General features: G+C 30.7%; 1 protein-coding gene across 4 annotated transcripts in view; it reads right to left on the reverse strand.

Moving 5' to 3' along the window:
- The window catches only part of LOC129962088 (multiple epidermal growth factor-like domains protein 11), a 308991-nt gene that overhangs the window by 283320 nt on the left and 6503 nt on the right, over nt 1–19168 (reverse strand). For 3 of the 4 annotated variants that reach the window (XM_056075809.1, XM_056075805.1, XM_056075804.1), the window contains exons 4-7: nt 17579–17679; nt 12396–12494; nt 6848–6949; nt 2779–2923 (exon numbers count right to left, since the gene is read on the reverse strand). In XM_056075809.1, coding sequence (XP_055931784.1) covers nt 2779–2923; nt 6848–6949; nt 12396–12494; nt 17579–17679 — 447 coding nt within the window. The remainder of the gene's footprint in view (nt 1–2778; nt 2924–6847; nt 6950–12395; nt 12495–17578; nt 17680–19168) is intronic. The other variant, XM_056075806.1, reaches the window with a different exon arrangement.

Genomic DNA, 19168 nt, shown 5'->3' on the forward strand with positions numbered 1-19168 from the left:
AGTTGCAATTAAAATATGAGCGCACGTGTTCATCGCGTGTCATTTGAGATTATCCAAGTCCATTACGTAATGCCTTACTCATCGTCCAATTGATTTATGATGCATTGTGTCAAAATGTGGTAATCAAACATAACAGCAATTTTAATGCTTTCAATAGTTGAATGGAAAGCACTAAAATTGCTTAAAAGCATTAAAATTACTGTATTTGCACTATATCACTGTAAAGCATTAAAATCGCTGTATTTGCTTCTTAGTCTCGATCCGAATAAAAGTAGACGAGAGGAAGAAAGCCAAAACACTATCATAAAGTCATTAAGAGCAAAAATTCCATAATATGCTCTGCATTTTAGTTCCCGCTTTTCCTTTGATTTTCCAAATATTCGAAATACTCATTATAACTATAATTCTTTGTAGTTTGAAGACAGGGTGCTTGCAATATTCATTTTACATATTTTGTAAAATGGCTTCTAATTTAAAAAAAAAAATTCCGAAACTGAATGGAAAAACTGGGATACTACATACAGCAGTTTTCAAGGGACGAGATTTTTAGGGCAGTTACATAAATAAAAAGCAATTAATCTGAGAAGAAAAAAATTGAAATAAAAAAATTTACGTAACAAAACACAAATAAAATGATTTATAGAACGTCAAAATGTCTTAATTTGGAATTCAAGAATTAATTAGAAAACAACGTAAAATTTGAAAAATATTTTTAATTTTTCAAAGAAATTTTCATGCTATTTTTTTTTTTTTAATTTCATCTAATTGTTATACGAAACAAAAAATCTAGCAAATATTTCCGATCGATACCAGCGTTTTTTTTAAAAACATGTAACTTAGAAAGAACTAAACAGGAACTCAGTTGAAAGAACTAATCAATCGGACCCCTGAAATAATCAGGATCCGCAAATAATTCCTATGAGTTCTTTTCTATTGATATGAATTCTCAGAGTAATTAAAATACGTACTTTCAAAGTGCTCTATAGTTTTAAGTTTTAATACGGCCACTATTTAGGAAAAAGTGATCTAAAATTCATTTTGAAATTAACACCTTGTCAAAGTTTATACTCTGGGATAAACATAGGCTACCATATAAAGCATTAAAACGTAAATGTAAGCTTGAATATTTAAATTTATCATTTAAAAATCATTTAAATTTATTTTAATGTTAGCTGATAAATGATTATGGAAATCCGATAAGTTTGATCCACACATCAAGATTAAAGAGTTAAAGCCGTCAGTTCATGATTGCATGCAGGCGCTTACAAAGTCTGGTGAAAATTGATTGTTCCCAAATTTATTTTAAAGCGTTATTTTTAAATTAGAACTGGACTGTCAAATGTCTACTGTGCTTCATTTTGGAAGGTATATGTAGCAACTTAACTAATCTGTATGGAAATTAAAACGTATTATATTTATTAACATAATAAACCCTTAATGCTTATTAATTTTGAATAATTAATAATAGCCTTAAAATTGAGTTATTAACAGCGATATAAACACTGAGTTCTATTTATTATAGTGCATTTCTCCAACTAACTAATATAATATGATAATCAAAATAAACAAATTCTTAAGTAAATTCTTAAGTCTATGTACAAGGTGATCAAAATTAAAACACCCCTACTCTGAGCTCTCTATACAACGAAATACTCAGTGTAAAGGCTCCAAACTTGTAGAACATACTATTTAAGATATATGGAGACGGATTATGCGAACAAATATTAGTTCCAGAAACACCGATGGATGGCGCTGTGCAACAAAAAACATGCTATAAAGACACAAATAATCATACACAAAAAAATCCACATACTTTATGAAATTTTTCCTTTCTTGTTCCTATTGCTGATATGAAAGAAAAAAAAAAGAAGATAAAAAAAGTGAAGAAACTGAAACTGTCATTGTAACTGCAACTTCGCCCTGTAAGCACAAAAATTTGCATAAACCCTTGGTTTGCTGCTACTATTCTAGGCATAAAATTGATAAATATGGGAAAATGTCATTCTTATCAGTGATGGCTTCGCGCTTTGCTTGTGAAGTTGTTTTATAAAAACAATGGACACAGTGCAGCTACACTTCAAGTGTTTCGTCGACTTGACAATTTACGCAAAGGACCATGACTATAACATGATCCACAATTTTGTTGTACCCCAAATGCAACAGAGTCAATGTCTTGATTCAATTACCTGTATGCAAGATGAAGCGTCTCCGCACATTAGATTCTGTGTACAGCAGTTTCTTCTGCAACATTTTTTTTAATGATAGTCGTGCGTTTCCGGCAACCTAACCAACTCCTTCTACAATTCCAATGATTTTTGGTTTTGGAGATACTTAAAAAAATCTTGTTTATCTAGGACGTCCAGTAGACAGTGTCACTTTGCAGGCGAGAAGCATCTTAATCGACCCATTACGATCCACAGTTGAACAAGCAGTCCACAGAATGCAGAGATTACATCTGCAAGAAGGGAACCATATTGAGCAATTTCCCTTTCATCAATAAAGTCCTTGTGATCGAATGTTTGATACGTTCGAATAGAGTGTGTTGCAAATGACTATTTTGAGTCTTTTCAGCATATTTTTTGTTATACAGTGCCATCTATCTGTGTTTCTGAGACTTATTTTTTATTCGCGTAATTCGCCTCTCCATGTCTTGAGTAGTATATTCAACAATTTTGGAGCCTTCACACTGTATAGAGAGCTGAGAGTAGGTGTGTTTTAATTTTGATCACTTTGTATTTATAATTCCGTTTAAAGCAGGATAAACTATTTTTTCCGTACTTTCTTCCTTGAAACCCAGGAGGACAGTCACATGTACCGTTGACAGGGTTGCATTTAGCTCCATTTTTGCAGTAACAATTCTGAGAACATTTAGACCCGTAGGTACCTTCAGCACACGGAGTTCCACAATCTGATTGTCTCCATCCTGTCAGAAAAACATCAAAACAATATGGGAAAAAGAATGAAACATTTTTTTACTTTTTTTTTCATATTGAGTTGCCAGTGTAAGGTATCCCACCATATTAAATCATTTGTAAAAACACCGTAATGAAATTTTCTTTTAAAAAACTTTTTATACCTTTTGATGAAACCATTTCTTCAAAAGTAGAATGAAAAAGAAAGCAACTAATTTTTAAAATTCATAACGCAGTTCTATTATGAAACTAACTAAGTTTAATTTAAAGACAGGAAAGCCCCGTTTGCAGTTCTTTTAGTTTGTTTAGTTAGTTTAGTTATATTAACGCCCCGTTTTAAAGCAACACTAGGGCTAGTTTGGAACGGACCTCATAATTTTAAACCGCTCTCAGATGACGAGGACGACACTTCAGCTGCCACCCCCTCTCCAAACTCCACACCACGTCAGCTGGAGGACGATTACAATTCTCTTAAAAGAACTATAGTCAGGCGATATATTCTCGCCACCATATAGATTCATTTCAGTTATTAATTATTTCGTTCGATTTTCTTAGGCAAAATTTGTTGGTCACAATTCCCTCAACGAGTTATTTTTATTCATTAAACTGTGACAGACATTAAAGTCATCTTATCTTAATATTCTTACATCTATTCTTTTTATTGCATACACCAACATTCTCAATAACGAAATGAATGACATTATACAGCAATTAAAAACTTACATGTCAGGGTAATGTATTTAAAATATTGCGTTACCCTTAGCGCTAAAAGTTATCACTGTCTTACTATATCATGTAAGTCCTCTTTTTTCTATAGTTTTGAGCAATGGAAAAAAATTATGCATCTAATAAAATGATGAGAATAGTTAAATTAACAATATTTTTAAAATTATACAAAAATAATTTTTAAAGAATTTTCCAAATTTAGAAAAGTTTTGCTCATCAAGTAATTCAATATGATCAAAAAGACAATTTCTCAAGTTAAAAATTGGATTTGTTCAATAGTATTTTCGAGAAAAATTGCAGAAAGGCATTAAGATCCCGCTTCATTTTTGTTTATTAATTAAAATTTAAAATGGAAAATAATGATTTCGAAATTTCCTAACTCTACAAAATATATTTATGCAAAAATTTGGTAGCATTAAGTAAAATGAAAAGTTCTGGCGGGCCCAGACACACACTCACACACGAGCTCTCTTTCATCAACAGTAAAGATTGAGATTATTCCGAAACAAGAAGGAGTGGTCTCTCCCAAACTTTCTCGCGTTCTCTCTAATGAAGATATTATCACATACAATAATTACGAAATATTAACCTTGGGCATGAATTTAGCCTTTTTAATGAATCAATCGTGTCACACTTGACGAGTTATTTGGAGATTAAGCCCAGGCATGCGTTTAATAGAAACTGAACATCGAATTTTTATTTTAAATTCGTTTTCCCCAATATATTGATACAAAAATTTGTTAAAAAGTTACACTTGTAGTCACCAAATCCCATAAAAAATTTTATATATTTAAGTCCTTTCTTTAATGTTTTTGAGTTATTGTATTTTTATATTTTTTAAAGTACAGATAGACAGACGGTCAGCCCAGCATTGGATTTAACTCAAACTTTGACAGGTGTCAACTAGTGATTGCAATACCGGACCAAAATTTCAATACTGGTATTCGGTATTTTTTAGATCTTAATACCGGGATACCGGTTTTAATACCGGTATTAGAAATTTTAGAAAAAGAAAGAAAACACAGGTGTTTCTTTGATTTATTTGCCAGTTTTATTAGAGAGTGTAAATATCACAAAAAATAATTTGTAACTTATAAATTATAACAGTATATAAAGAATCACAAAAAAGTAAAGGACCATCTTATTTATTTCAATCACAAAACAAGTGTAAATATAACTATTCAGTCTGTGGTACTATGACAAATTTTTGAAATGTGATCTTAAAAAACATAATGCATCCATTGTACTGTCATTAAGCCTAAAAGGTTTTGTGTAAAAATTACCAGCTGTCGAAAACGCTCTTTCGGCATCTATTCTAGTTGGTGGTACTGTTAGCAATGCGCGATATACTTTTTGTAAGTATTTACCTCTAAATCCCTCATCTTCAAATAAATCAATTTCTCGTCGGATGGTTTTGGATATATCTGATTTCTGTATTGTATTTTGGTTCGTTGAAATTTTTTTATTTATCGCAAATTCTAATTTTTGTTCAAGAGACAATTCCTTTTCACTATCAACATTAGTGTCATCATAATCTTCGATAACTGAACCGGGAGATAGGTTTGTAGGTAAAAAATTTTTAGAAAATTTACTCTAAACTTAATCATATTTGAAATGGTTATTTTCTTTTCTTCTTTTTCATTTTCATTTTTAAAATCATTATAATTATATAAATACCTTCAGACATTTTCTTTCTTCTGTGCGATTTTTCAATGTAATATATAATTCTTCAGATAGTGATGTGTGTTGTTCTTTCAGTGACTGCAACATGAAATTTATTGTTGCATTAGCTGTTAATAAATTAGAATCTCTCCGACATAATGCCTTAATAGTCAGTTTTATTGGAAGTAGAGCTGATATAGTTCTGGATATTAAGTCGAATTCACTATCTGAAAAATTAACTTACAGGTTTAAGTCGATTATTGTTTTTTGGATTGGATTTCTCAGTTTCAAAAATTGTTCCATCATTAGGAGTAAACTGTTCCAACGTGTTTTAGAATCTAGTATCAACATATATTCTGTTTTATTTTCAGTTAGTATATATTTTAGTAATATATAATTTTTTATAGGGGAACGTTTAAATATCTTAACAATTTTTCGAACTTTATAAATTATAGGAAGCAATTCTTGATGATTAATATTTCATCCTCATTAGCAATATCTTCTTCAAAAATTACATTGTCATTGTCAATATCATTCTCACTCTTACTCTATTCAAAGTTGGAATCCGAAGTTTCTATATCCACAGTATTTGGATTCTTCTGTTCTTTATTTTTTTGGTATAATACATCTATTATTCCTAATTGAATTCCATGTGCATAGCACAATTGCTGATTTGCACCAATCAACTTTCCAACTTTTTTTCATAACTGTTTCTCCATCAGTCGTTATGGATACAATATTTTCTTTCGGGGATAATCCATGTTTCGCTAATTTAGATTTAAGCAATTAATTAAGCCATTAATTAGCTAATTAATTTCGCCCGTTAGGGAGACATAAAAACAAAAACGTATACTATTTTGCTATGTTCGCGATCCCTGAACATATAGTGGAGACAATTTAAAAATTTTTTAGTAAATACCGAAAAACCGGTATTTAAACTTGTGAATACCGGTATTACAAAATTGTACAAATGGCTCAAAATACCGGTATTCGGTATCCCGGTATTGCAATCCCTAGTGTCAACACTTTAGCTGATAAATATGCGTGCGGAATTTTATCTTTCTAGCTCTCTTCGTTTTGCAGTTGGCATGTTAACAAATATTCGAACACCCGGGCAGAGAGAATTTTTAACGAATTTTGCTCAAAATTTAATAGAAATCTGAAAACTTGATATAGAGACTGATTTCAATAGTCAATTGAAATCAGATTTCAATAGTCTAACTGAAAATATTTTTGAATTATCTTTGTCGCAAACAGACAGATCGAACATTTTCCAAAAATGTGCTCTTCAAAGTCAGGGAGATCTAAAATATGAAGATTCGTCAAAATCTAGCGTTCGAACTTTTTGACGATTATTTATATTTTTTTTTATGACACGTATTCGAGAAAAGAAAAAGACATTTGTGTTTTGCGCACAATTTTTTTCACATCTTCGTTGATTTTTTTACAATAAAGTAAAGTGAAAATGAAAAATTCTGAAACTATTCTAAATATGAACTTTTAAAAAAATATTACTCTTTTCTTATATTCTGTCATTTCTTTCTTACCTGGCGTACACTCGCAATAGCCATTCGCCTTGTCACATTTGGCCCCGTTTTTACAAGAACATGTTTGTGAACACTGCTTTCCATACTTGCCAGTGGGACATTCTATTAGAAAATTTAAAAACAGTTTTGATTTTAAATGAATTAATAGCATATACAGGTTTTACTGAAGCAGTGCCTTTTTCTACTAAAAATGGAAGTTTTAATTTTATTTTATTATAAACATCTAAACAATTCAACAATTGTATACATACAGTCACTCAAAAAAGTATTGGGACACTTGGCAGGAATAACTGCAAAGCTATTTATAGAACTATTTACCACATTAAAATAAAAACAAAATGAATCAAGAAATATTTTAACAGTTGGCGTACAGTTTGTAAAAAAAAGTTGGTATTTTACAATTATATTTTGATATAGCTTTTCAAATATAATTCAAAGACAAGTAGGAGTCAAAAAAGTATTGGGACGCTTTTTAAATGAGAAATTTAACAAATATAATAGCACATCAATAGAACTGAATTTACTATCATTTTTAGACTATAAATTTAAGCATAAAATTTTCAACAGATAAGATTACTAAGAGAACAAGTAATATATATTTTTAAAAAAATTAAGTCAATTCCTACTTATGTCAACAATTTTTTTTTAGTTACTTTTTATTAAATTTGCGACAAACTTCGCGACATGGCAATGGATATGATGACTTTGGAGACCAAATAGAAATTACTGGACAAATTTAATTAATTAATTAATATTTGAAAAAACTGTATTAACATCAAGTGTCATCCACTACAAGTTTAAAAAAATGTATTTGAACTTGAGTGGATGAATAAAAAGTATTTTATTAACGATTGAAAATTTGATCTGTATATACATATTGATATTCAGTAAATCTACTGTTTTTAACATTATTCAGAGCTTCAAGAAGGCAAATAGTATTGAAAGTCAGCCAATACCAGGGCGTCCAAGAGCTTTTCTTGAATGTAAAAAGCCCGATTATGAAATAAGTTCACTTTAATCCAAAAAAAACTAGTGCAGTAAAAAAAATTGACTCTCCAAGATAAAAGTAAGTTCGGAAAATATGCAAATCCTGAAACTGTCAGATATATTTTAAGGAAACATGAATATTATGGCATAGTACCTCAAAGAAAACCATAAATCAGCAGAGCAAAACGGCAAGATAGACTTGCATTTGCTTAATGGCATGTAAAGCAAAGAAAAGAATCTGGAATCTGGGGAGAATGCATTTTTGGTTGATGAAAGCAAAGATAACATTTTCAGATCGGATGACAGTCAAAAAGTTTGGCGGAAACCAGATAAGCAATGCATGTCAAAATTGACGACCTACTGTCAAATATGGAAGTGACAATCAAATAGTCTTTGATTGTATGGCCAGCCCTGGTGTCGGGAATTTACATTTTATTGGTTGTATAATGAATAAATATGCCTATCTTGACATTCTCAAGCAAAATTCCAATCAAAGTGTGAGCAACTTGGGAATCTTAAGTTATTTTAGATTGCACCAGGATAATGATCCGAAACATACTGTTGATATTTGCAAGTTATGAGTAATCTATCACTGTCCTATTGCTATTAAGACTGTTGCACAAAGTCCAGGCCTTAATCCCATTGAGTATGTGTGGGATTATTTGTAACAAAAACTGTATGAACATCAAATTTCTAACAAACAGGATTTAAGAAGACATTTGGTCAAAGAGGGCACAAATCGATGGATAATTTTGCAAAAAACTAATAGATGGATCCAACTTATGCCAAACAGACTACGAGAGATCATAAAAACAAGGTCTGTCCTACAAGATATTAACTTTTAAGTTTGCTTTTTTTTCTTAATTTATTGGAAAATGTGTCGATACTTTTTGAGCATGTTTTTTTTTCTTTCTTGATTTCTTTTATTTTCAATTATACCCTTAATTGCATTAATTTGATAGTTTTGTTTGAATTATTATGATTTGCATATATCAAAATGATATTTACTTTTTTGTTTTGGTTTCATTTGTATACTTAAGTAAAGTAGATAGAAAAGCAAAAGTAAGAAAATTTTTATAAGAATTTGCATGGTGCCTTTAGATGATGTAGGGCAGTAATGGAACCTTCACCAATGAAGTTAAACTTACAAATTTGTATAAAATTAATACTATAATAGTCGCCATCAGGCTTATTATATTTCACGTAGCAGGATATCAAAGGCCTAACAAGAACTGTTCTTCATGCTGTTTAATCATTTTAAAAATTGTACATACAGTATCCTTTTCTATAAGATCTTTTATTTTCTCCATATAGAAATTCCATGTCAGCAATCTTTTTTTTTTTTTTTTTTTTTTGCTAGAAATAACAACTAACAGCAACAATCTCCCCCGCCTCAACATCTCAATCTTCCTATAATTTTAATTAAAAAATTGCTTGTAATAATGTATATTTTATTATGGTTCATTTTTCAAGATTTCGATTTTTTTTCTCTTGATATTTAAGAATATTTGTGTGTTTTACGAAATATATCAAGCAAACGATATATTTCGAGAAGCAAAGTTTGGCATTCTTTCTTATTTATCAGAATAAATATCTGTTTCATCAAATGAATATTTCTCAATTTTGTATATATTAACTACTTACATACCTTAGCATAATGCTCATATACCTTTAGTTTAGTTATACTCGAAGCTCATATCGAAGCAATACCAGGGTTATTTTAAGGAAGACCTTATAAATTTGAATTATGGTCAGTGACTGAGATGACACCAGCGCCACCCCCAGAGAGAGTGCGTTTGGCTCAAATGGATTTAACATATAACACGGCCACTTCTACTGTGAAATCTAGTTTCAAACTCAGAATCCATTCATTCCATAGCCAAGACCTTCCCACCAGAACATAGCGGTCTCCTCAAGTGACACACGGCTTGGTGGTAAGGTCTCGGCTTCGGAACCGGAGGATTTCTGGTTCGTGATCCGATTCCACCGAAGAGTCGTCGAGTAAGCGGGTCTGGTGCACGTTAAATCCGTCGGGGCCAAACGTCCTCCAGCTGGTGTGGTGTGGAAGTTTGGATAGAGGATATCAGCTCAGGGTTAGAAGTGAGATTTATTATTCCACATTGTTAAATTAATCCCAATACTATTAAGAAGGTTCTTTATGATAATCTCTTGTAACACCAGAATGTTTATTCTAATGTGGTATCCCACGAGAAATTTGAAGGTTCTGGGAAATGCAAAAATTATGTCTTATCTTTATTAAGAATCAAAATTTGAAGATTATTCTGGTTAATACCAAGTAGAATCATGCCCGTTGTAAGGTATAAAGCGAGAAATGAATTCCCTCTGGAGTTAAGTTAGAAGGGTGAGTTGGTGAACTACAGAAGCCGAACGCTTTTACTAATGCTGCTATTACTATTTAATAGTGAAATGCAATCAGCTTGTGATGATAATTTCCACATTAGCTATCTTTTTCACATCTTGTTTATATTTCTATTTCCTGTGTTTCGTGTTTTGTGTTTGTGTATGCGTGCGCGTGTGAGTGGGTGTGAAATGAAGCGTTGTTCTATATTATCCGTCCTATTGTTTTAAGTCACTGTGCACTAGGGTTTGACGGTTTTCAAACCCGGTTTTAAAAAGCCGGTTTTTTAAAGTAAATTTGATACATTCGAAAACCGGCTTTTAAATTAAGAAAACCGGTTTTAAGAATTCATATTATTATGTAAAAATTAATTTTGAACTTATTTGATTTGCTATTAATTCTATGCAACGGGCAGCAAACACATTTTTTCAACGTTGCAAGTTTAGTTGGTCAGTGCTTGTGCACTGCACAGTTGCGCCTCGAATTCGTCAATTTATGTTTTTCATGAACATCCCTTTTCACATTTTTTTCCAAAGTGAAACAAAAGTTTGATAAAGTTCATCTCTTGCTTCTCGTCGGATGTTTTGTCTATCGGTATGAAGTCGGTGCTAACAGAAACGTCAGCAATTTGACTGGCTCGTTTCGAAGAACGTGTGAAAGGAATAAATAATTCCCCGTTTTCTGCTTCTTGATCACAGTATTTAATGATATCATATAAAATTTTCTTCGTACCACTCCTGAAAGCTTTTTACACCACTTGAACTAGCCATATCAATACGAAATATTCAGTTAAAATAAAATGCTGTCAGAAATAACACTCACATACTCGTGAAAAAAAAATAGAACTAAAAAGTATCTAATGCGAGAAATCCAAGGTCAAATGTGCTCATCGTACCGCGTCACGCCCCTTAATGAAATGGAATTGTCGAAATGTGGTCTCGAGTCACGACAGGTTTGCTCGAGGTGAAAACAGGATATTGCGAAGGTGAAAACAGGAAACAAAAATATAAAGTTGTTATATTTGGTAAAAATAACGTAAGTATTGAGTATGTTTAATTTTTATATTCATATTTTCTATTTTACATTTTAAAATTTAAATATTATTATATAAATTTCTTCTATCAAAAATTAAAGTAAAATAAGAAGTTCTGACTTCTGTTTAATGGAATTTTAAATGAAACACAGGGTGTTAAAATATTCCATATTTTCTTTCGCAACGTTTTAACATAAATTATGTCTTTAGCAAGCATCGGGATTAGATTAAGAAGTGTTTTTTCTAATTCCTTGAACATGTGTAGATTAGATTATTTTAAATTGCATTAATATTAATAGTTAAAATAATAAAATTGTAAAATAAACGTCAAAAATACTTATTCAATAACTTTAATTTCATTTTTAGATTAAAAAAAAAGTCGGAAGTTTGGGATAGTTTCAAAAAGATCTGGAAAGACAAGGCAAACTGAAATCATTGTAATAAAATGTTGAGCTGCAAAGGATCATCTACGAGCAATCTATATAATCATTTGAAAGCAATTCATAAAATAATTGTCGGAAATAATATAATTGTTTAGTTTCTTGAAGACCCTGAAGAAAAACTTACAAATCCAGAGACACTGAAAGCTGAATTTTCATTATTTGAACAAACGAATAAAAGAACAAAAAACTTAGATTTGTAATTTGATGCCAAACTCAGTAACTAGTGAACGAGTATTTTCAATTTCAGGCAATATTGTGTCAAAAATAAGAACGAGACTTAGCCACCGTTCAGTGGATATTTTATGTTTTTTAAAATCCTATTTTCTTAGGAGAAATTAAAATTAGTGAAAAGAATATAATAATATATAAATATTATTTGAAATTTTTGTTTGAGTTTTCGTTATTTTGTGTAAGTAATATGTATATTTAATCTTTAATTTTGTTTTTTATATTTTGACTTTGATATTGATTTCGTTGTTATTTTATATAAATTAAAATAAAATAAAAAAAATAGAATAGGGAAAATTATTTTATTTTTCCCTATTCAATTTTTTTTTTTTTTTTTTTGACAAAAATTCGAAAACCAGCTAAAACCGGGTTTTTTGGAAATGTCGAATTCGAAAACCGGTTTTTCAAAAAGTCGGTTTTTGTATAAACCCTACTGTGCACCCAATGATTAATTTCCATAACATTGTTATTATTCAATCAATTTCGGAATTTACTCACCATATTGGCAATTATTCCCAGTCCACCAGGGAAGGAGGCAATTGCAGTAATCAGGTTTCGTGCAGATTCCCCGGCCATTGCAAGAACCTCTACAGTAAGCTATGAAAAAAAGGGCAAATATATATATATATATATATATATATATATATATATATATATATATATATATATATATATATATATATATATATATATATATATATATATATATATATATATATATATATATATATATATATAACCATATTAGTTAGTTATTTTACTCCAAGAACAAAACCCAAAATTTGTCCCATTTGCTTTTATTGAAGCTATAGTATTTATGTCTTTCTATTATCATTGGTAGAAAATCTTTTATAGAGAAGACACGAGTCAAAATAGAGAAATGAAGAGAAAAATCTAGATGAAACGCCTACGGTAGATGAAATGAGTAAAAAAAGAGGGCAATGCATGTGACTGGCACATGGAGAATTTTATATAGAAGGGTCAGCTAGCAGCAAGTGAGAAAGCGAATGCTGTATGTTAAATGAAAACATATTACGACACATTTTCTGAACCAGTGGATAAGAGTTATGCTCATATTGCTTAAATATAATGTTACGAATCTGTGATGTTGCTCCCCAGCATAGTTGGTTCCATCATCAGAAAGACTGTTTCACAGTCATCTGTATTGGACGGAGTCCGGGTGTCGCGTCGGAGGTCCCAGAGCTTGGTGACAAACTTGGCGACTTGGCGACGAATTTGGCGACTTTGGCGCCGAAATAGATTACACCCGAAACGTCGAGAATTTTCCCGATCCGTCCATTGGGAACCGAGATACGCCTCGAAAGTTCCTGATTGGTTGAGAGGCTTCTAGCCCCGCCTTCTGAGACCTATAAAAGGAGGCAGTCTGCAGCTGCCGGTAGTAGTCTGAATCGATGGTGAAGAATGAGTCTTCCAGAGATTAGCAGAGCAGCGACGGAGTTAAGCTAATGCTGTACTAAGCTGTGCGCTACTGTCTGCAATAGAGTCTTATTGTTTGTACGTCTCGGCTGGAGATAATTGTCTTCTCTATGCTGTATATAGTTGTCGTCTTTGTGCTGTCCTGTGTCGATAAACGTTCGTGTAAATAAACGTCGTTGTTTTTTTTTCTACTGCCGCCTGCTGATTGAGCCATATCCACGCCATATAACTTCCATTATCCAAACGAACCCGGAAATTTAGTAGCAATAAGTTTTCGTTAATAAACTCTAAAACACAAATATAGTTAAAAAACACAAATACGATTGTTTTAAGAATTATGTAAAGTAAGACAGAATTATATAAAGTAATTAAAATGTGTTGTAAAACAATTCAGAGATGGCAGAGGTAACCGAAAGAATTTCGTTTACACTTTAAATCTGTTATTTCTTACCTTCGCGAATTGACTACAAATTTTGCATTCACATGAACACAAACGAAAAGACAGACATACTTTGCGTAGACACATTTTTATGGAATTTGACTGATATGAAACAATTTTGGTGTAAAGACTGCATGCCAAACTTAATACCATAGCTCAGTGTATCCTTGACTTATTGTATTTATGAACACACCTTCTGGCAAATATAATGCCAAAAAATGTCTTTTTGTGAATCAGGGGCATCTGAAAGAGAAGATTCAACAACATTTAGAAAGTGAATGTTTTAAAGATTAAAAAGGATTCTCCTTGTACATTGAATATACGAGAAATCAAAAACAACAAGAGAGGAAATATTTTTCACTATTGAAATAATAGGGTGAGGTTTATGGGTGAGTCAGGCACAAGGGAACAAGATTGCTGCCACTGGGAGCCATCTGTCACTAATTGTTTTAATATGAATAAAAGTCATTGTGGCTATATATATTTAAGTATGTTTGTTCCTACTTCTAAGCGACTGCGTCGACTTCACCTAACTTTGTACACAAATTCTTTAAAATGAAGAAAGAAGTACTGTTTGCTTTTTAAGGGACAAAAATTAATTAAACATTCTATTAATAAAAAAATTAACAGAAATTTCGTCCTTTTTCTGCAGTATTTTCGGAGAAAAAAAATACTAAATACTTTCTCTTAAAAATCGAAATTTTGAAATTTTAATTTGTTAGCTCTAATTTTACCCAATTATTCCTTCTCTATTATTTAGTAAAAATTATACCCCTAAAATTAATGTTAATTTTCAAGTGCTCTGCCATTATTATTATTATTATTATTATATATATATATATATATATATATATATATATATATATATATATATATTACTTTAAAATAGTGATTTAACAATGCTTAAAAATAGGCAAAAATAATGATTCAAACGGTGGCAAAAAAAAAATGTGCCTTTGCGGATAGTAAAAAAATTAAAAGCATAATAGATAAAACTATTTATAAATGAGCAATTTAATATAAATAATTTTTGGATAGATATTTAAAATCAAACGCATCCCAAACCAAACTCTGACCTTCAGCTTATTAAACGATTGCCTTCACAACTACACCGTTGAGTTTCTGAAAAAGTTACTATTACACAAGCTATATGAAAGTCTTGAAGACGATTTTCTCAGAATCGGCTAGCTATTGTGCTTTAATATTTTAATGAATGAGCATGCTAAAAGTATATTTGCATCCTACTAAATCTCATCCTAAACTCAATTTTCCAACCTGTACTTTTCCCTTGGAAGTTTTAGCAATGTCTCGAATAATGAAGCGAAAAGAGATGATCCTTCATAGTGTTACAAATCTATATTGTTGTTTTCTAGCACAGTTAGTTTCATCACTGGCAAGACCATTTTATAATCAGCTCTGTTGGATGCTGATAGAATGTCTTATCAGTGATCCCAGGGCTGGGAGACAAAGTTGGCGACCATTTGGCGACTTGCCGACGAATTTGGTGACAAAATAGATAATACTGGAATCTTCCAGAATTTTCGCGGTAGAGCTAATAGTTAACTAGATATGCTTGACTGTTCGACAACATTCTCTGCTGCGTCTCGGGAACTATAAAAGGCCGTGCGGCCGAGCTGGAGCTGTTTTTGAGTTCATCTCTGGTTAATTGTTGAACGAGCTCTCTCTCTGAGTGCTTCGAGCTGCTTATCGTTGTGCTGTTCTGTGATATTGCGCATTGTTGTGTATTGCTTGCGTGCGTTTCGGCCGTGTATTTCTTGCCTGTGCATCCGTGACTTCGTGTTACTAAAGTCGTCGTTTGTTACCGAAGCCAGTTGACTGTCCGTCTCCATATATCTATTACACAAACCCGTAAACTTTACGGACTTACAGGAGAAAATTCAGTGACAATATATTGTAGCTAAAGATCAAAAACTTAATAAAAATTGGATTGAATTGCATTTGAAATATTTTATTTAGTAGTAGTAACTAGAGACTACTTCCAGTTTTTTCCCCTACAAAGAAGGCATAGTTGAATAGTATAATTGGGGTTTTCCCAAAAATGGACGATTAAGAGCAAATGGCCATTAATGACCTATCCATTATCGACTTTCTTATAAAAAAAATATTAATGAAATCAGGAAGATGGAGTAGTGAGAGGACATTTTTCTCATTTTGCCAATTATTTTAAATTTATAGCTTCTTGCCAAGTAACTTGTCAATAAAGGTGGCCTGTTTAATCAAAACTAAGTCAGTATTCTAAAATGTAATATACTTAATACAGAAATATATATATATATATATATACAGGGTGTCCCAAAAAAATGTATACACATTTTAGCAGCTGATAACTAAGTTATTTCTTTTTTCTTTACAGACTGAACCCATTGAACCGAGTGATGGCAGACAGACTTGAATTTGAAGAAAGGAAATTTATTCTAAAATGCTACTGGAAGTATGAAAATGCAGTAGAAGTGCAAAGACAATTTAAGAGGGAGTTTAACAAAGAACCACCTACACGATTTACCATCACTCGAATTAGAGATAAGTTTGAAGCTGATGGAACTGTTCAGGACGTCCATAAACCTGCAACAGTTGTTCAATTGAGGGCAACCATTGAACATGAATGTACGAATATCCCAAGGGAATTGTTTCATTATGTGTGCTATTCCATCGCTTCGCGTTATCAGCAGTGTCAGGAGCAGAACGGACATCAGTTTGAGAACATGCGATAACAAGACAATAGAATGATATTTGTAGAATCTTTTACATGTTGAAAATTATTCGAATTATAATAAACCCCAAATTTACAATTATTTAAAGTGTGTATACTTTTTTGGGACACCCTGTATATATAAAATTATTCTAATTAGATAATATAAATTTATTTAACAAACTATGAGAATTAATAAAAATGAAATTTATTAAGCAATTACAATTCTAATTTAAAAGTGTAGATTACAATACCGAAGAAAAAAATTAAAAATGGAAAGCAAGAAACAAATCTTTACGTCAAACAATGGAAACTTTTATAAATATTATGCGAGTAAGCAAATGCACCGTTGTGATTATTTCAAAATGTAAGTCTGACATATCACATTTCATAAGCAAGAAAATATAATTCATGCGAAATCTTCTAAAAATGTCTAAACAGTTTTTATACCGATTTTATAGGCTTTAACTAGCACAAGTAAATGTAAAAACTAGCTGCTTTTGGCGACCAGCTGGCTTGCGGAAAATATTGGTTGCGTTTAATTTTACTTAAATATCTTGTGAACAGGTTACTCATGATTTCCTCATCAGAAAATTTTTAAACTTCATTACCACGATAGACATTAAAATTGGGTTATAAGCACTGCTTTATGAAGCACTTTCAAAGGGCTTAATTTCACCCACATAAATTATACATATATTAAATAGAAACCAGGTTTTTTAATCTTTAATAATGAAAAAAATTAGTAAATTAAATGTTTGATGGAACCTTTTAAATCTCCTTGTATCCATGAAATCTATTGCTGGATATTATGGGAAAGAATATTTGTACGAAATTGTTAAAATTAAAAAAAAAGGATTGAACAATAATTAAACGTATATTTTAAATGGAAATTTTTTAATTTTTAAAATGGTGTAAAATCAGATGTATGCAATATTTCATACAGTTACCACTAAAGTATTCCTGAACTTGTAATTAAATAAAATTCTAATTAAAATTTCAGTTATAGTACTTTGAGTTGAACCCTTTCAATCTATATCAGTGCTAAATTTGACAACTCAAGATAAAATAGTCATAAATCGAGTTCTTACTTACGTTCACATGAAGTTCCCTCCTGAGTGTATCCACTGCAGCAGTAATATACAGTCTTTTTCTTTATTTCAGGTAGAGTCCTATATTCTGTATAATACCGTGTCCTGGAATCAAAAACATACAATGTGACTTTAAATATTAAGCTAAGTAACTGCTCAAAATAGCATGGATTCGTTGCACATGCGTATGTTGAAAAAATTCATAAAATAAAATTATTTCACCTTTTTTCATCATATCTTATTAAATCGGAAGTCGGATTTTTATTAAAATAATTTTTATGTCGTTAAAGTATAACTTCATTTCTACTGATATGATGTTAAGCATTCTATTAAGATAGTAAAGGATGTAATACGAACTTTCGAAAGTTTTAGTTGTTATAAGATGATTTCTAAGAAATTATATATTTTATGAAGAAGAAATTATATATTTTATTTATTATTTTTCTAAGAATTATATACTTTATTTATTATTTTTCTAAGAATTATATACTTTATTTATTATTTTTCTAAGAATTATATATTTTATATACATTATGAAGTCTTTAATTCTTGCTTTGAAATCATTTGTTAATTCTTTTCATGTGTTTTTTTATCAATAAAAAAATTTGGATTAACTACCGTGAATCAAAAATTATTTCAATTTAAAATTATTGGTAAACTATAACTCACACAGTAATTTTCACATTTTATAAAAGAAACCTTCAAAAGGTTATGCTTTAGTTATTAATCTGCAATTCCTTTTTTCTGCCAAGTTAATACTATGGCTGGAAAAAAAAGATTTAGAGAAGTTCTTAAATCGATTTTGGCGACAAAAATGAAGATTCTAGAAATTGCACGACTTATTGCTTCATCTGTTAGGAATTAAGTATTGGAGATTTTTCTAAAGCATTCCCTGTGTCGTCACACACTACACTAAGATCTCTCTCTTTTTCAAAAACGATGTAAGATGTCTGTATGGAGTTCTTTTTAGTGAGCGAACAGCTGAACTGCAGACGCGGAGTGCTTTTGTTAGTGCCAAACTATTTTTTAATAGTGAATTTCTGCTTGTTTGTGTTTACAATTTTTTTATAAATGTTGTTCTTTGTATATATCTTGGTCAAATTTTTTTAAACCTATACCTTGCGTTTTCAGAATTTAGAAGGATATAATGTGGTTTTCTATTATCAAGCTTGCTGGAGTCATTATCTGTACTGTAAATTTTAATATGAATACTTTTTATTATCATACAAAAAAATATTTGCAACAAGGGATCCCGGAATCAAAGGGAAACTTTTAAAATGTTTCAACTTAATTTAATTATAAATTATTAACTGTTTCTTTCAAAACAAATTACACTTTTTGTTGAACTAACAGTAAACATAAAAAGCTGTGTCTGGTGCATTTTTCGCTTTCGAAATTTTTATTGTATACATAATGAATGGATTTGTATAAATGGCATTTGTATAAATAAAAATATATCACTTAATTTCACAAATAAATTTGCTTAGATTTGTTTAATCAAAATAATTGCTTTCGCCAATGTTTACTAAACTCGAAGACTATTTTTAATATAATATTAACAGACAATGTAAGAGCAGTAATTTGAATTGCTAAT

Source organism: Argiope bruennichi, chromosome 2, assembly GCF_947563725.1.
Source record: "Argiope bruennichi chromosome 2, qqArgBrue1.1, whole genome shotgun sequence".
NCBI lineage: Eukaryota > Metazoa > Arthropoda > Arachnida > Araneae > Araneidae > Argiope > Argiope bruennichi.